Here is an 18,341-nt window from a genome sequence, read left to right as displayed (position 1 = left end):
CCCCTCCCCTCTCCTTGGGGACCCACCACTCAGTCCCGCCTCTGCCATCTCCCTATTGGTAATCCTCCAGTTAGCCCCGCCCCCCGCCCCGGCCGCCGACCTTGCAGACTCGAGCCACCCGGGATGTGTGGAGCCTCTCAAAGAAGTCAAACTCGCTGGCTGTCTCCTCGAAGAAGAAGTAGACGACCTGGGTCGAAGGGATGGCTGCCACGAAGGAGGCGTCCGCTGCGGGGGAGGGGCAGATGGGCTTAGGGACTGAGCCCCTGGATGCCCTGGGTTTGCCTGAGTGAAAACCCGTGGGTTGGTCCTGGGGGCCAGGACACAGGCTTCCTCGGGTCCCACAGCTTGTCGAGGGGTAGCCGTGTGGGGAGGGGATGACTGGTGCTTCTTTAATGTGTTTACATTAAGACGAAAGCTTCAAGAGGACCGAAGCTTTGTCTTCTTCTCTGCCATATACCCCCTGCGCCTAACAGTAATGGACACATTGTACCTTCCACAAATGAGAGTTGAGTAAATTAGCAAGGTCACCGGGACTCAGGAAAGGGGGCCAGCGGGGGTCAGGTCCTTACGATGCAGCCAGCGGAGGAAGTTGTCGGTCTTGAGGACAGGCTGGGATCCCAGTGTGCGCATCAGGATGGGCTCACTGCCCAGGAAGTTGTTCATGGTACCAGAATAGAGCATCCCATCTAGGGTGGGGGAGAGGAGAAGAGAGAACTGATGGCGTGGACGGCTCCTCTGCCCTCCACAGACCTGCCTCTGACCGGGACTGGCATCCATATCAGTCTTGGGGACCCTGCATCAGTTCTGCACCTTCCTAGGGAGCCCCAAAGCCCAGCTTCCCCTCCTCACCAAGCACCCCTCTTAGCTTCCTCTCTCCACAGGAAATGGCCATCCTGTGTGGCCCTCCGTGTTTGGGCACTTTTCTAGCCTTTCTGTGGCTACTCCCTCACATACCTAGCTGAACCACTTGCCAAGTAGAATCACTTACCGATCCTGGAAGGTGACTGTGTTTTCCATTTCCACACCTTGGGTCCTACCCTTTTCTCCCTGGAACACCTTCCCTGCCATCTGTCTACATCTTCAAGGTCCTGTGGAAAAGCCGAAGGCCATCTCCTCCAGGAAGCCAGGTGGGAAGTCTGTAATAGTTGGTGCTCGAGCCACCCGGGATGTGTGGAGCCTCTCAAAGTGCATTGAATAGTGCATTGCAACATGGTTTCTCTCTCTCTCTTTTTTTTTTTTTCAAGACAGGGTCTTGCTCACATCTACGCTGGGGTGCAGTGGTGCCATCACAACTCACCGTAGCATTGACCTTCTCAAGCGATCCTCCCACCTCAGCCTCCCAAGTAGCTGGGATCACAGGCACTTGTCTGGCTAATTTTGTTGTTGTTGTTTTGTTTTTTTCATAGACACGAAGTCTCACTATACTATTGCCCAAGCTGGTCTCAAAGTCCTGGGCTCAAGTGATCCACCTGCCTTAGCCTCCTAAAGTGCTGAGATTTCAGGTGTGAGCCACCACACCTGGTCTGATGTCTTGTTTATAACTCCTATACTACCCAGCACAGTGTCCAGTACACCAGAGGAAGTGTTCACACAATTGTTGAACAGTGGCTCAGTCTCAGGCCTCCTCTCTACCCAATACCCTTCCTGGACCCTCGTGCCTCTGTGTCTCTCCACATCCATCTTTCTCCACCACTTTTTGTGACAATTTCAGCAGGAGCTGGTGATTAGGGTGCTTAATTCTCCCTCTGATCTTGTGCTCTGAGGCTTCTGGCTTCCCTTTCTCTTTCCTCTGCCTGTTTTGTTTTGTTTTGTTTTGAGACAGTCTTGCTTTGTTGCCCAGGCTGGAGTGCAGTAGTGCGATCTTGGCTCACTGCAACCTCCACCTCCCGGGTTCAAGCAATTCTTGTGACTCAGCCGCCTGAGTAGCTGGGACCACAGGTGCGCCCTACCATGACTGGCTAATTTTTGTATTTTTAGTAGAGATGAGGTTTCACCATGTTGACCAGGCTGGTCTCAAACTCCTGGGGTCACGTGATCCAGCCACCTCAGCCTCACATCCTTGTGGGATTACAGGCGTGAGTGTCTAAGGTCTGTTTTGTGTGTGTGTGTGTGTGTGTGTGTGTGTGTGTGTGTGTTTGAGACGATCTCCCTGTGTTGTCCAGGCTAGACTCAAACCCCTAAGCTCAAGGGTCTTTCCACCTCAGCTTCCAAATAACTGGGACCATACGCATGCATCACTACACCCAGCTTTCCCTGCCTTTCGGAAAACTCTGTACTATTTCATATTTCACAGTGTGACTGGAGAAATCAGATGTTGGGATGAAGTGGGAAACCTGATACTTACCCACCAAGACAGCCGTATGCTTGTGAGCGGGGTCAAAGGGACTTTGGCCTTTTCCCTCCATGACCTTGTCCTCCAAGATGGGCAACAGGTATGAGTCTTGAAGTTCCTAAATGGGGAGAGAGGCTGGGGGGCCAGAACGCCAAGGTCTCACATCTGGGAAATGAGGGGCTTGAGGAAGGAAGGGAAAGTGACATAGAGGGAAATTGGTCTGGGGCCAGGAAGTTCATGAGGGTCCTGCATCTGGAAGGCCAGAGTTTTCCAGAGCTGCAGGGGAATGCCAGGGGTAGATGTGAGAAGGAAGGCTTGGGGGCCTGAGCGCTGGGCACCAGAGAACTCACAATGAAGGTACAAGCAGGGCTGAAGGCGAAGGTGCCGCAGGTGTAGAGATGGGTGACGTTGTAAGAAACCAGGACACGGATGAAGTTGAAACACTGTGTCTGAGGGGGACAGAGAATTTAGGTCTCCAGGCCACTTACCTCAACTTCCTGGACCCCCAGAGCCTGCGCCCTCACTGAGGAGAAAGGCTGGGTAATGCTGGGGCAGTCCCTGTACCTCTCTGTAGAACATAATCCAGGAGATAACCATGCAAACAAGCACCCTCCACTGCCGCCCAATCTGAGGTCATCCAGGGATGGTCTAGGGATGCCAGGGCTCTATACCCACTCTACCCCCACTCCCCCACCTCCACTTACCTCATTGCTCTTCCTCTTAAAGGCACATTCACTCTTTTTTCTGTCACTGGCTGGCCACGGTATCTGAAAGTGGGGAGTTGGGAGGGCGAGATGAAAAGAAATGAGGTCTTCAGTTCTCGCTGTGACCTGCTTCCCTTCTCTGATGTGAAATCAACAGCAGGCATGGTGCTTAGTGACATGCTGATGGGCAGTAATAGCATCAGTTTGTGACCATGGCTATTACTTGAATAATACTGATATCAGACATAGCTCCGTAGTTGAACACAGCCTAAGGAATCAGACAGACCCAAGTTTAAATCTAGACTTGGCTATTTCCTGACTGAGAGATCTTGGTCAATTTCATAGGCTACTGGCAGATACAACCAGGTGGCATATACAAAACACCTAACACGAAGAATGGTATATATGGCAGCAGTTGTCAAACCGCACATTTCCTGGGGAAATTGTTTAAAATGTTTGTTCCTGGGTCACGCCTTACAGAATCTGCATTTTTAACCAGCATCTCGTATGTGCAGGTGGTCAGCAGACTACACATCAGGATACACGAACCACGGAGGTGATCGCTATATTGCTAGTGCCTTCTCTCCCTTTCTTCCTTCCTTCCTCACATTGTTCCCAGTAATAGGGTGACTAAGACAGAAGCAGCCGGGTACGGTGGCTCACGCCTGTAATCCCAGCACTTTGAAAGGCTGAGGCGGACGGATCACCTGAGGTTGGGAGTTCGAGACCAGCCTGACCAACATGGTGAAATCCCGTCTCTTTAGTCAGGCCTAGTGGCGGACGCATGTAATCCCAGCTACTCAGGAGGCTGAAGCAGAATTACTTGAACCCGGGAGGCGGAGGTTGCAGTGAGCCGAGATTATGCCATTGCACTCCAGCCTGGACAACAGAGTGAGACCCCATCTCACACAAAAAAAATAAATAAATAAAAGGCCAGGCGCGGTGGCTCACACCTGTAATCCCAGCACTTTGGGAGGCTGAGGCGGGCGGATCACGAGGTCAGGAGATCGAGACCATCCTGGCAAACATGGTGAAACCCCATCTCTACTGAAAATACAAAAAGAAAATTAGCCAGGCGTGGTGGCAGGCACCTGTAGTCCCAGCTTCTAGGGAGGCTGAGACAGGAGAATGGCGTTAACTCGGGAACTGGCGGAGCTTGCAGTGAGCAGAGATCGCACCACTGCACTCCAGCCTGGGTGACAAAGCAAGGCTCCATCTCAAAAAAAAAAAAAAAGACACAGAAGCATCAGTGATCTCTACTAGTGGGTAGATGTCAAATTGTTGACATAATTTGAGTCAGTGTTTATCTCATATGTCAATGATTTCCATATCAGCCATTTTTGCAGTTAATATTATTCAATCACTATTCACAATACCAATGAAGAGTGAAGTCACAGGCCAGACATGGTGGCTCACGCCTGTAATCCCAACACTTTGGGAGGCTGAGGCAGGCGGATTACCTGAGGTCAGGAGTTCGAGACCAGCCTGGCCAACATGGTAAAATCCCATCTCTATTAAAATTAGCCTGGCATGATGGTGTATGCCTGTAGTCCCAGCTACTTGGGAGACTGAGGCAGAAGAATTGCTTGAACCCGGGAGGTGGAGGTTGCAGTGAGCCAAGATCATGCCACTGTACTCCAGCCTGGGCAACGGAGCAAGACTCCATCTCAAAAAAAAAGTGAGGCCACAACATTTCCTGTCTGTTATATTGTCACGATATACATATAAAGAGAACTGCTGATTACAGATAGCAGCAACTGAGCTGTTACTCATGCACCGGCAGCCAAGCCCAGGGCAGCTGCTGGCCCCCTTCTCACTCCCAGCCCACACTCTTTATCCCTGGACTCTTTACCATGTTCTTTAGCCTGGGGACCCCTGGATCCTGGATATCCAAGGCCAGGATGGCTTCTCGAGCCCCCACATAGAGAGTCTTTCCATTACCACTCAGGAGCAGAGTGTCAAAATCCTGGAGGCCCTTCTGGTGGAAGAAGCTGAGTGCCCTACGTCCATCCCCTGTTGGAGGCAGTAAGAAGGAGAGAGTGATGAGGACTTGGTGGGCAGCTGACTCCTGAGATAAAAGTGGGGGAAGGGGAAGGGTTGCCTGAGTGTGCTCCCCGGGCCTTGGCAGCTAGACCCACTCTCCTCCACCAGCAGTTCTCCCCTTCACCCCATCCTGCCGGCAGCCACAAGAGCTTTTTGTGTTGAGCCCACAGTAGAGAGAAGAGGCAGCCAGAGACAGAGTAATGGGGACAGGAAATAAACTGAGGCACAATGGATGCTCTTCCAGGCCTGGGACAGGGAGGGCTACCGTGGGGGAGGATGCCTTGGTCCTCACTAGGACGGGGAGCAGCAGGCAGACAGACAAACAGGAAAGTGTTGGCAGCCACAAGCAGCAAAGCTACATGCAGACAGGAGGGTGTGTGTCAGAGGGTCCCTCTCGCCACCCACCCCCCAACCACCCCAGCTTTCTTCCTCTTCTGTTAAAGGAAATTCCCACCAGTAGAGTCACCATGAACAGAGAGGAAGCATTTTTCTTCAAAGATCTGTGTGGGCATGGCTGGATGTCCCCTGGGCAAAGATGGTGAGCCAGGTGTGGGAGGCTCACCTAGGTCCTCTCCATGACCTTGGCATTGTGGGGTGGGTGGGGGTGTATGTTCCTGTCCCACTGGCACATCAGCGAGGAGGAAGGAGCTCCTCAGATCCTCTCTCATTAGCACTTGCACTGTTGCATTAGTTAGAAAGCTGACTAGCTAACTGATACGTTTGTAGGCTCAAGGAATCTTACACAGGACAGAGGGGAGGAGTTGGGGAATATGGTGCAGCTGCGGGCTGGAAGGGCTGACCTCAGGGAGGAGCATCTCCCGGAGGCCAGGCCTCCCCCAGAGCTGCATAAATCCCTCGGTTACTGAACCAATCACCCTGTATTGATGGTCTGCCTGCTCATGTGCTTCCCCCTTTGTGACTGTGAACACCTTGAGGGCAGGGGCTGAGGCTTATTCATGTTTGTACGCCCTGCATCCAACACAGAGGAGGTCTCTGCATCAGGGGGCAATATACGTTTCCTTTACTGATTGCCCCAGAAAGATGGTAAAGACACAGCCACACCCAGTCACCTACAACTCCTACAGTGTCTACATCCTTTCCTGAGTCTTCTCCCTGGAGGTGAGGGGACCAGCAGCCTCCACAGTCTCAGTAAGAAACCAGTCAAGCTGTGCTTGCGTGTGGGTTCCAGGGCCCATTCTCCGACCAACCATCCCACAGTCCTGGACATGGTATGGTCCAGCATGATCGATGTGGTTGGCATGGGCCTGGCGTGCCCTGGGTCACCGGGTCGACGCATGGTCTTCTAGCATGGGCCTCGATTTTGGGGTACTTGGGAGTGTGAAGCAATAAGGAGTTTGAGGTGCCCAGCTTGGTGACAGTGATATTTAAGGAAGGAAAGAAAAATTACCAATTTTGGAGAACTGGAAGAAGCAGTGCCCGTGGCCCCGTGGCCCCCGTTTTCCTCAATCTGCTCTCCAGTGGCTTTTCTTTCCATTTGGACTTCTATTTCTGGCTGTGTCTCTTTCTCCGAAACCCTCTGTTTCTCCCTGGCATCTCTCTCTGTGTCCCCGTTTCTCCATGTCCATTTCCCCACTCTCCTCTGTTCCTCTCTCCTTCCTCCACCCACCTCCAGCTCTCTATTGCCTTCCCCACACTTGCTGCCATCATACACTTACCTGCATAGTATCTGACCCTGGGCATGGGCCCCTGCCCGCCTCCCCCCGCAGTCGTCGTCGGCAGCAGCAGCTGGAGCAGTTGGAAGAGGAAAAGGCCCAGGAGGCTCCAGGGGTCCAGGCCCAGGGCTGGGAGGGCCATGCTCAGCCACAGACTGTCACCAGGGAGCTCTGGGGAAACAGGCACCCGGGCACTTTCTGGGTGAGCAGTTCTTACCACATCCCCCCTGGGGACCAATAGGAGAGCCCCAGGCAGCAGAAGCGTATGTATTGGTTGGGGGGTGGGGGACATTAGGGCAGGGAAGGTTCCCTATCTAGAAGGGCCCTAAGACAGTCTCACTTTCATCATCCTTCCAAGCCTCAGCCTGTCACCTCACTGTCCCCTGTGGGTATCCCCTATCCTTCTTCTTCTGCTGTCTTCTCACCAACAGCTCTGGTCTGCCTTTTCTTGCCTTATTCTCAGGATGTCTTTCCTGCCTTTCCTCCTTTGCCTTCCCTCTTCTCATAGCCCAAGCCCAAATCGTTGCCTGGCTCTGGGCAGGGGACATTTTGGGGAGCAGGTTCTTGCACCCAAAATATAAATTCCTCAGACCTTACTCTTCTGTCACTTTCAGATCTGTTGACACCTGTGCCTCATACTCAGCTCTGACCCAGGTGGGCAGACCTTTGAGTCTGTCTGCTCTAACCTCTCCCCCAGCCCCAGCTGGGCTCAGGGTCTTTGAGGCTCAGTCCTGCCTGGCCTGATTCTTCCAGGGAGGCAATGAGGGTCCATCCCGCCAGGTTGGCTAGAAGCATTTCCTGGGGAGCTGCCTGGGCAGGGGTGGCTGGCCGGCTCCCAACCTCTGCAGCTCCCCGGCCCCCTTGTCTCTTGCTCCTGTGTCTGCCTCCCTGGGCCTCTACATAATCTTTCCCAAGACCACCCACCCCAAGCCACCCATCTCACCTCACATACCCTTGAACCAGCCACAGTGGGAAACTCGGTATCTGGATTCTAGGGCGGGGGTGCCATTCAGGAGAAAGAAGAAGGGGGGTTCCCAGGCCCCAGAAGCAGGGGACAGAAGGCTCAGCCTGGCTGGAACGGGAGTGCGGCCCTCCAGGTGCCCATCATGCCAAAGCCAGAACTGGGAGCTCTGGGCCAGGGAAACCGGAATTTCCACCTCTCGAGTTGTGACAGATCCTGGCCTGGGTGGAAGTTGGTGGTTTGGGAGGGAATAAAAAGAGGTTCACCCGCCTCACAAGAGACACACCTCTCTCTCCCTCCTCTTGCTCGGTCCAACCAGAAAGTTTAAGAGGCCCTTCTAGGTCATTTCAGCGATTCCCCTGTCTCTCCATCATGTCACAGCCAGTCTAACCAGCCTAGCAGTGGTTTCTCCTCTTGCTCAAGATTTCCCGTATAGGGGACATGACATATTCCTCTTTTCACTTACCCACAGGTGGGGTCTCTCCACTGCTACCTACTGGGAAGTCCCTGCAGTGGTCTAACCTTTAAACCTCCCACTCTCAGCTGGGCCATAATCTTTTTTAAAAAATGAAGGAATTGTATTAGGCTCTTCTCTGTGATTTTGCTGAGGAAGTCCCCCTTGTAGTCTAATCTCCATCACTCTTTGACATCAGGCCAATAGGAAGCCCAAAAATCAGGCCAGTAGGAAGCCCAGAACATTTCTCATCTGAACTCATGCTCACTGGACCACACTTTGGAGGCACCCAACCCCCAAAGATGGCTGCTTACCCCTCCTCAAAGGTTCCAGGGGGAGCCTCATAACGCGGGGTTAATGAGGCATCCAGCGGCAAGAACTCCATGGCCTACAAAGTGGATAGGTTCCTGCCCACTCAACATGGTCAGCTGACTGCAGGTTAAAGAGCACAGACATCCCAGGGCTAATCCAACTCTAATAAATAATCCACTTCCATCTGACATGCACATTCCTCCCTGACAGGAAGTCCCTCCTGCGGTGTAACTTCCATCCCTCCTGCTACAGCACCAGCCAACATGGGGGCTGTTACAGCTCAGGCTACTCCTTATAATTCCTCATCTGAGGTACTCAGCCTTCTTTCGTCTCTCTCAATTTCCCCAGGGGTTGGTCTCAGACATATCCCGCCTAATAATCGTTTCTGTCAAGACTTGCCTAGGACTCCCCCAGACTCTCCCAGAGGCTGTTTTCCAGGTCCCTTCCAGCTTCTTAGAATCAAGAGAAACTTCCATTTATCCAGACCCTACCTTCTGTGTCTCCCCAACCCCCAGCTCAGATTTGGGAAGCCGGTCTTCCCCTGGGCCTCTCTGCTTAAACAGATTGGCTTATTTGGGTCACTGGGAGGAGTTCTGATACGGGGAGGTTGGGGGAGTTCCAGCCCCACACTTCCAGCCTGATGTCCTATTCCCGCCTTTCTGGAAGTGAAAGACTCCATGCCCTGCCCCCAGTTCCTCCTCCAGACATCCAGAATTCTCCCAACTCCAGACGTCCTCTTCCCCAGCCCCTCTAGCCAATATGGATCGTTTACACTATCAGACTTTAGTCCTCCCAACAATTTTAGCAGCTAGGTACGGACATAATCCCATTTTACAGATAAAGAAGAGAGGTTACACAGCTAGAAGCCAAGTTGAATTCAGATCTGCCTCATTCAATAGCAAATCTCTTAGCTACAAAGACTCTACAGAGTCCTAGTCCTTCAGTCCTCCCTCCTGCCCCAGTCCACAGTTCTGAGCCACTTGGATAGAGAAGGCAAGCGTGGGCTGGGAGGGCAGTGAGCTTTGCCTACTCTAGGTTAAGAAACAAGATCTCTGGGGTGATTTCTGGGGACTTTCTACAGGTCAACACCAGAGCATTAAACCAAAAGTGGGCTTTTTTTTTTTTTTAGACAAAGTCTTGCTCTGTCGTCGCCAAGGCTGGAGTGTAATGATGCAATCTCGACTCACTGCAACCTCCGCCTCCCGGGTTCAAGCCATTCTCCTGCCTCAGCCTCCCAGGTAGCTGAAACTACAGGCATGTACCACCAAGCCTGGCTAATTTTTTTTTGTATTTTTAGTAGAGATGGGGTTTCATCATGCTGGCCAGACTGGTCTCGAACTCTTGACCTCAAGTGATTTGCCCGACTCGGCCTCCCAAAGTGCTGGAATTACAGGCGTGAGCCACTGTGCCCGGCCCCAAGCGTGGCCCTTATGAGAGTGCTTATTTGGGTCAATAGAGCGTTTCAGAGGTAACAGAAACCTCCTTGAAGGAAGGCTGTGAGGTACCACCCCCTGCCTCTAGCAAGAGCCTCCTGGTCAAAAAGAGCCCAGTGGGAAGGGCACCCTGCCCCCAGCAGTGCACCCCTCACACCAAAGTCTCTGGAGTCAGACCCCAAGCCCCACTGCCATCTCCCTTGCTTCAACTGGCAGGGCCCCAGCCAGTGCTGGATTCACGGGCACGAGACCTCTGCAGCCACACAGGGCCCTGTGCTCAGAAGGGCCATGCTTGGATTAATGCTCTGCTGTTGCTCTGTTCAAAGTCCTTATAATACTTAAACAAGGGGTTCTACTTTTTTTTTGAGACGGAGTCTCGCTTTGTCACCCAGGCTGGAGTGCAGTGGCGCGATCTCGGCTCACTGCAAACTCCGGGTTCACGCCATTCTCCTGCCTCAGCCTCGGAGTAGCTGGGACTACAGGCGCGCACCACCGCGCCCGGCTAATTTTTTGTATTTTTAGTAGAGACGGGGTTTCACCGTGTTAACCAGGATGGTCTCGATCTCCTGACCTCGTGATCTGCCTGCCTCGGCCTCCCAAAGTGCTGGGATTACAGGCGTGAGCCACCGCGCCCAGCCGGGGTTCTACATTTTTATTTTGCACTGGGCCCCGCAAATTATATAGCAGGTCCTGCACACAGCATCAAAGAAGCTCAGGGCTGACAGGGTACTCAGACATACCCCTCCTGACAACCGTGCAAATGAGGAAACCAAGGCCAAGGAGAAGTACCTTGGCTGGGGATGGTTTCAGGCAGCAGGTCAGGTGGGGTGGCAGTGGGAAGGGGTCAGATGTTCAGGGATCCGCCCACAGGGGCTGTGCCATTTTCATAGCTCTAATCTGGGGGTTCCCCCAGCCCATTTCTCCACAAGCCCTGGAGCCCAGGCTTGGGTCCTGCCATGACAACAACACTGAGTGCACCCTCTGCCCTGCCACAGTCCAGCTCCTCCCCTGCAACCCCTACACAGCATCTGATGGTAGCCCCTTCCTGCCAGGTTCTATTGTGCAGAGGAAAGGTCTAGATGTGGAGGTGGGAGGGGAGATGGAGAGGTTGCTTCCCGCCCCTACTCCATGCTACCTCTGAGCTTCAGCCAGCCCCAGGCACTCAGTCTCTTCTGAGCCCCTGCAGAGCATGGATGCTTCACTAAAGGAGCAGCTCCTGGAGCCAGGAGAGAAGCCACTCCTGGCTTCACCAGAGATCTGGCAGGTCCAGTTTCCCCCACCTCCTTCTCCCTTTCAGCTTCAGGGGCAGTCCACAGAAGAGCCCAGTCCTGGGGAGCTTTGCTTCCTGGCTTCCCTGACTTAGCTTCACCTGCCCCGGCCCTTATCTGCCCTCTTGTTATGATCACAAGCAAGTCAAGTCAACTTATATGTATTGAGTGCCTAGCGTGTGTAGGCACTAGGGACGTCCCCAAACCTCTACGCCCCCTGTGTCCCTCCACCTTTTCCCATCCCCACTGTCTCCCAGCCTTTTTGCCACTCACCAGCTCAGTCCCTCCTAACCCCTTACCCAGAGCTTCCCAGGTCCCCTCCTCCAGTCTGACTAGCTCTGGAAGGCTGCGCTGAGTATCACACACAATGGCCCGACCCCTCTGTCTGCCCCCTCCTTAGGGCAGAGCGAGCACCAGACAATGGCCCCGCCCTCTCCCTTCAGAACTGTCAGCTCTCCCGCTCCCTTACCTGGAGCTTGGGGATGCCGCTGCGTTTCCCTCCCTCTGGAATGCCAGGCTTTCCGGTCTCCCAGTGCCTCAGCCCCTGCCACACCCCCACCCCCGTCCTCAACCCCATCCCGCCTCACTGGTCCTCAGTCACCATGGCGACCGCATCTCTAAGTGGGAGGGACTAGAATCTCCCCATATTCTTCCTCCTCCTACCCGTGTCCCACTGCGCCCCACCTTCTGTGGCTCCTGGATTCGCACGTGTGGAGGAGGAGGGGCTCCAGATGCGGGAGGAGGTGAAAAGGGGGTACGGTAGCTTCCAGTCCCTGCTCAGCTCCCTTGCCCACCTTCAGCAGGCACCACAGTGCACATGTCCCCACCTGGGTTCAGGGGGTCAGCCGGGGCCAATTACTCTTTACAGCCAGTTCCTCTGGGTTTCCCTCTACCCTGGGAACTGTGTATATGCCAGGGCGACACAACTGGACTGCAGCCTGGCCCCATGCAAATTCAGTTTGCCAATGAGGACACAAATGAGCCCACAAATATCTATGCAAATATGCAAATAAGCCAAGGGACAGACTCTGTCAAGAACCCCAAGGAGCCCTCTCCTATTCATAGTATTCTGACTTCTGAGGGAGGGGGTCCACTGCCAGGTTCAGGTTCTGCCTCTCCTTCCTAAGCTGCCTGAGAAGAAGGTGGCTCCCCCAGAAGCCTTCTCTGGCTAACATCCTCTGAGACGTATTAAGAGGGAAAGGTTGTGCTGTAGAGGGCAGACTTCAGAAAGGACTTTCCAAGGGTCTAGACTAGATGGGCATAGGGAAAGAAAACTGAATTGGATTCTTTCCCATTCAGGGAGGAGCACAGGCAGGTAGCAGTTTGTACGGAGCCTTTCTGGGAGCCAAGCCTGTGCCCTCTCCCAGCCCTGATCCTAAACAGCCTTGTTACTAGAGCTCCCTTCTGTCTCCACTGGGCCCTAACTTCATTGGTAAAATGAGGAGTTGAAAAAGCCCCTACAGGCCGGGCGCAGTGGCTCAAGCCTGTAATCCCAGCACTTTGGGAGGCTGAGGCAAGCGGATCACCTGAGGTTGGGAGTTCAAGACCGCCTGACCAACATGGAGAAACCACATCTCTACTAAAAATACAAAATTAGCCGGGCATGGTGGCGCATGCCTGCAATCCCAGCTACTCGGGAGGCTGAGGCAGGAGAATCACTTGAGCCCGGGAGATGGAGGTTGCAGTGACCTGAGATCATGCCATTGTACTCCAGCCTGGGCCACAAGAGCAAAACTCCATCTCAAAAAGAAAAGAAAAGAAAAAGACAAAGCCCCTTCCAGGCTGGCCTCTGTCTCAGCTGGCAGAGGACTAGAAAAGGCACCATGAGTCTGGGACGAAGGGACCTGGATCCCAGGCCTGGTTGCCTGTAGCCTGCTGTGTGATGCTGGACAGAGCACCTCCCTGCCTCACATCCATAAAATAATGGCTTTTCAGCCTGCCTGGGAGCAGCATGGCTCCACCAGACTTCATAGTATTTTTAAGAGGAAGGAAATGAGTGTGCCGGTGTCGGCCCCGGGTAGAGGGTTTCATGACCAAGACTGGTTCCCCTTTAGATCTGAGTTGGGGTGGTGGTTGAGCATTTGCTTTGGGGTGAGGCAAGGAGGGCACGGCATGTGCTGAAAGCAGAAGTGGACCCTGAGTGAGTCCGCCATGTCCCCACTGATTCCTGACACTCCACTCTCATTGCCCCTCTGCGTCTCAGCTGTGACGACTCAGAGAGGGCCTGCTTGTTCAGGCTTCTCTCCCCTGGGACTGGGACACATGATATGAGATTAAAATGGGGGGGAGTAGAGGACCCTGAACTAGTATGATAACAGGAAGGAAGTGAGTGAACTGCAGGAAGCCCTCACACCCCCATTGGACATCCTTGGGTCCCTGCCCCTATTTTCTTCCCTTTTAGGGGAATTGGGCCCAGTCTCTGTGGCAGAGAAGGAAGGAGCTACATTTCTGAAACAACCCAAGGGAATGGGGGAGCCTACAGATCCCACCTGGCTCCACTTCAATCCAGGTCACACAGCCAGACTTCAGGGGCCTCCCCTGGCCTTGCCATATGAGAGTCAAAACTTCCAGAAAAGAGCTAAATGGTCTTGATGAGAGAGGAGGGACAGAGTCCAGGGTGGTGGCCAGAGCCACAGTCAGAAACTCGCTGGAGTGAGCTGGGCACCCAGGCCTCCTGTCTGCAGTTCTGTGGGGGGAAGAGGGAAAGAGAGCCTTTCCACAAGCTTATCTCCATTTCTCCTGCTGCAGCACACATAATTCTATTTCCTCTGGTTTGTCTAGCTTCAATTTCCCCACGTGTGGGAAGGTGGGATGTTGGGACCTTGTGTCTTTGATTGCAGGGGGGCAAGGAGTGGCTGATGGAATTTAGAAACTGAAGGCCTTGGGGAAATGAGATGGGGGAGTGGAGGGAGGAGACCCAGACATCCTGTTCCTTAGGATATGCCCCTCAAGATCCCTGAGGCTGCCCCTCCCCCAGTCGAGGCCAGAGGACCACCCCCTGTGTTGTCCATTGGACGCTCCATGTCCATAGTCCCAGAGTTCTGGCATCCCGCCCCTCCCTCTTACCCCAGGGGCCACAGTCCCCCTTCCCCACCATTTTTAAGCCTTACCCCCAGCCCAGAAGAGGAGACCCTAACCCAGGCGTCCAAGACTTCCAGCAGAGTCTGCACCGGACAGGGGGTGGAGCAGGGCCAGGCATGGCAGGGAGGGGGTGGGGGCCCTGCCAGCCCCCTCCAGTGCCCCAGTTCCCAGGCAGCTCTTAAAGGGACCAAGGAGAATTAGCCAGGGGCAGCTTAAGGGGGTGAGTGTAGAGGAAAGTAGGTGGTGGGGAGAGGACTGGATTTGCCAGGGGCAGGAGAGCCAGAGCACGGACCACCTGACACCTTCCCTACTCCCCTGGAAGACCCCAGGGTCCTCTGCCTCACTTTTCCCTCATCCCATGAAACCCCCATGCTGGCCACCCAGCTTCTGACTCCACCTCCTCAGATCCTGCCCCCTGTTCCCCTTGGGCTCCTGCCCACTTCCTCCCCTCCCCCATATGCGTGCCACCTCAGTCTCCGGTGAGAGCTGCCAGCTGGCACCAACTGGTACTAGGCACGGAGAATCAGCCCAAGAAGTGGAAGGGCCTGAGGCCTGGTCCCAAAAGGCGGGGGGAGGCCAGGACCCCAGAGTCAGTCAGGGGGTGTAGGAGGCACCTTCCCTTCCAGTTGCCTCTCTAAGTCTTGTTTTCTCTGCCCCTCTGGGCACAGAGCAATGCGGGCACCGAGGCTCTGAGGAGAACCCTGGCTCACCCGCTCCCTCGGCTTCCTGATGGGCTGTCAGGATTGTGACACAGAAAAGGAAAACGACTTAGTTACGCTAGGAGGGGCTGGGGCAGCTGAGAGAAACCCACGGCAGAAGAGAGGGACAAAGAAAATGGAAACAGAAGATAGCAGACAGACAAATAGTAGAAAGCCTCAATTCTCATATCAGCCCTCTACTCACAACCCTCCCTGGCTTCCCAGGGCACTGCAATTAATTTCAAACTCCCCTCAGGGTACTGTAGGCCCTTCCCAACCCTTTAGTGCGGGAGGGCTTTTCCCCAGGCAGCCTGGACTCTGCCTTTTTCTGAGTTTCTGTTCCTACCTTATCTCCCACCTGGAAGATGTACTCTTCTGGGATAGTAGTTCTCATTTCCACTTGATGAAACTCTTCTTGTTCTTTCATGCCAAAACAACCCTTTCCTCTGCAAAGCCCCCCTGGTCCTCCCACAGTATTCTGAGTTGCCACGGTATTTTCTTTTTTCTTTTTTTTTTTTTTTGAGACGGAGTCTCGCTCTGTCGCCCAGGCTGGAGTGCAGTGGCCGGATCTCAGCTCACTGCAAGTTCCGCCTCCCGGGTTTACGCCATTCTCCTGCCTCAGCCTCCCGAGTAGCTGGGACTACAGGCGCCAGCCACCTCGCCCGGCTAGCTTTTTGTATTTTTTAGTAGAGACGGGGTTTCACCGTGTTAGCCAGGATGATCTCGAACTCCTGACCTCGTGATCCGCCCGTCTCGGCCTCCCAAAGTGCTGGGATTACAGGCTTGAGCCACCGCGCCCGGCCTGCCACGGTATTTTCTAAGAATCTGGAGTCTTGGGTGACTTGGGGTAAACCTCGTCTCTCACTGGGTCTCAGCCGCCTTAATTAAAATGGGAATGGTAATAACCTGCCAACTAGTGGTTAAAGTGAAAATTAGTTCCACTCTTTGGGATGATACTTGGCAATAGGTCTCAGGTTCCACAAAAGTGGTCACATAGCTGGGCATGGTGGTGGCACGTGCCTGCAGTCCCAGCTACTCAGGAAGCTGCCAGGAACCCAAGGCTGCTGTGAGCTATGATGCTATGATCAAGCCTTTGAAGAGCCACTGTACTCCAGCCTGGACAACATGGTGAGACCTTGTCTGAAAAAAAAAAAAAAAAAAGTCCTCACACTGAGCGATTCAATTTCCAAGTCTATGCATCTACTTTAAATACTTATAAAGCACCTACAATATAGTCAGGCACTGCACTAGGTACTGGGGACTTAGCATGAAAAAAACAACGAAAGACCTGCCCCTCAGGTGTATGTATTTTGGTGGAAGACACAAATACACAAGTGTAATGTATGTTCAATAGTGTTGAATATCCCGGAGAAAAATAAACAAGAAAGGGTGGCTGGGAAGTGGTAAAACTCGGGATGAGGAAGATGCTACTCTTTCATAAAATTTGGTCGGGGCTGGGCGTGGTAGTGTAATCCCAGCACTTTGGGAGGTCAAGGCGGGTGGATCACGTGAGGCCAGGAGTTTAAGACCAGCCTGGTCAACATGGTGAAACCCTGTCTCTACTAAAAATACAAAAATTAGCTGAGCATGGCAGCGCATGCCTATAATCCCAGCTACTCAGGAGGCTGAGGCAAGAGAATCGCTTGAACCTGGGAGGCGGAGGTTGCAGTGAGCCAGATTGCATAACCCTCTCCATGCTGGGTGACACAGCGAGATTCCACCTCAAAAAAAAAAGAAAAGAAAGAAAGAAAGAAAGAAAAAATTGGTATGGGGGCTGGGCATGGTGGCTTATGCTTGTTACCCTAGCAGTTTGGGAGGCTGAGGCAGGAGGATTGTTTAAATCCTGGGAGGTCGAGGCTGCAGTGAGCCAATGATCACACCACTGCACTCAGCCTGGGTGACAGAGTGAGACCCTACCTCAAAAAGTAAAATAAAATATATAATATAATTTGGTCAGGGAAGGCTTTACTGGACACTGACATTTGAATAGAGATCTGAAGAAAGAGTGAAAACAAGGCATGCAGATACCTGATGAGAAAAATGGTTCAGGCAGAGAGAACCATTAGTTCAGAGGTCCTGAGGCAGATGTGTACGTGGCATGTTCTAGGAATATCTAGGCAGCCACGGTAGCTCCAGTGGGGTGAGAACAAGGGAGAATAGTGACAGATGAGGTGGGAAGGGTCATCACGCACGGCTTTGTATGCCGTTGTGAGGACTTTGGCTTTACCATTTTCGTGCTTTGGGAAGACTCTGAGGGTTCTGAGCAGAGGAGTGACCAAACTGTTAAAAGATCCTTCTGCTGCTGTGTGGAGAATAAACTGTACAGAGCAAAGGCAAGAGACCAGTTATAAAACTAATGCCATAATCCAGACAACAGGTGATGGTGGTGGTGGCGGCAGTGATGAGAATGGCCTGAATTCCATTGTATTTTATTTTATTTTGTATTTATTTTATTTTATTGTATTTATTTTATTTTATTTTGAGACGGAGTCTCACTCTGTTGCCCAGGCTAGAGTATAGTGGCACAATCAAGGCTCACTGCAACCTCTGCCTCCCAGGTTCAGGCAATTCTCCTGCTTCAGTCTCCCAAGTAGCTGGGATTACAGGCGCCCGCCACCACAGCTGGCTAATTTTCGTATTTTTAGTAGAGACAGGGTTTTACCATGTTGGCTAGGCTAGTCTCGAACTCCTGACCTCAGGTGATCCACCCGCCTGGGCTTCCCGAAGTGCTGGGATTACAAGTGTGAGCCACTGCGCCCGGCCGGATTCCAGACATATTTTAAAGATGGAGTTTTACTAATGGACTGAACGTGAGGTATGAGATGAAAATGGAAGTTAAAGATGACTCCAGGATTTATGGCCAAAGCAACTGGAAAGGATGGTGCGGTCATCCGCTGAGATAGAAAAGATGATAAGCAGCGCAGACTGGGGGTAGGTGGAAATCAGGGTAGCAGTGTTGAACATGTTAACTTCGAGATGCCGTCAGACCTTTAAGTGGGGATTCCAGTCTGGGGTTCCAGGCAAAGGAACGGGCTGAAGTATAAAGAGTCACCAACATAGGCACAGCAGTTAAAGCCATAGGCCTGGAGGAACTCTCTTAGGGCTTGAGTGTAGACAGAGAAGAGAATTGGGCCCTGGGGCGCTCCATCTCTTAGAGGCCAGGGAGAAAAGAAAGGATTGGCAATGTAGGCTGACGACCAGACTCCCATGACAAACAAGGTCAAGTTAGATGAGGACTGAGAAGTGGTCACTGGGTTAGTAATGTGCAGGGTGCTGGGGGCCTTGACAAGAGCAGTCTCCTTGGTGTAAAGCAGGGAACAGATCAGCAGCTGAGAGTAAAGAGAGAGGCAAAGGTGTGAAATCGCCCTCTGGAGAATGGAGA

General features: G+C 53.0%; 1 protein-coding gene across 3 annotated transcripts in view; it reads right to left on the bottom strand.

Annotated features, from left to right (window-relative positions):
• SEMA4A (sema domain, immunoglobulin domain (Ig), transmembrane domain (TM) and short cytoplasmic domain, (semaphorin) 4A) overlaps nucleotides 1–11,799 on the bottom strand; it is a 36,530-nt gene extending 24,731 nt beyond the window's left edge. Inside the window, exons 1-8 of one of the 3 annotated variants that reach the window (XM_011928374.1) lie at nucleotides 11,650–11,799; nucleotides 6,756–6,923; nucleotides 4,889–5,049; nucleotides 3,037–3,099; nucleotides 2,683–2,781; nucleotides 2,345–2,450; nucleotides 570–686; nucleotides 101–225 (exon numbers count right to left, since the gene is read on the bottom strand). In XM_011928374.1, the coding sequence (XP_011783764.1) occupies nucleotides 101–225; nucleotides 570–686; nucleotides 2,345–2,450; nucleotides 2,683–2,781; nucleotides 3,037–3,099; nucleotides 4,889–5,049; nucleotides 6,756–6,894 (810 nt within the window). In that variant the 5' untranslated portion in view covers nucleotides 6,895–6,923; nucleotides 11,650–11,799. Of the gene's footprint in view, nucleotides 1–100; nucleotides 226–569; nucleotides 687–2,344; nucleotides 2,451–2,682; nucleotides 2,782–3,036; nucleotides 3,100–4,888; nucleotides 5,050–6,755; nucleotides 6,924–7,695; nucleotides 7,883–11,479; nucleotides 11,544–11,649 lie in introns of those variants that run through there. The other 2 variants (XM_011928375.1, XM_011928376.1) reach the window with 2 other exon arrangements.
• Between the last annotated feature and the right edge of the window lie 6,542 nt (nucleotides 11,800–18,341).

Source organism: Colobus angolensis, unplaced genomic scaffold (genome assembly GCF_000951035.1).
Source record: "Colobus angolensis palliatus isolate OR3802 unplaced genomic scaffold, Cang.pa_1.0 Scaffold77, whole genome shotgun sequence".
NCBI lineage: Eukaryota > Metazoa > Chordata > Mammalia > Primates > Cercopithecidae > Colobus > Colobus angolensis.
Note: the sequence above shows the minus strand (reverse complement) of the source record. Positions and strands in the feature narration are given on the sequence as shown.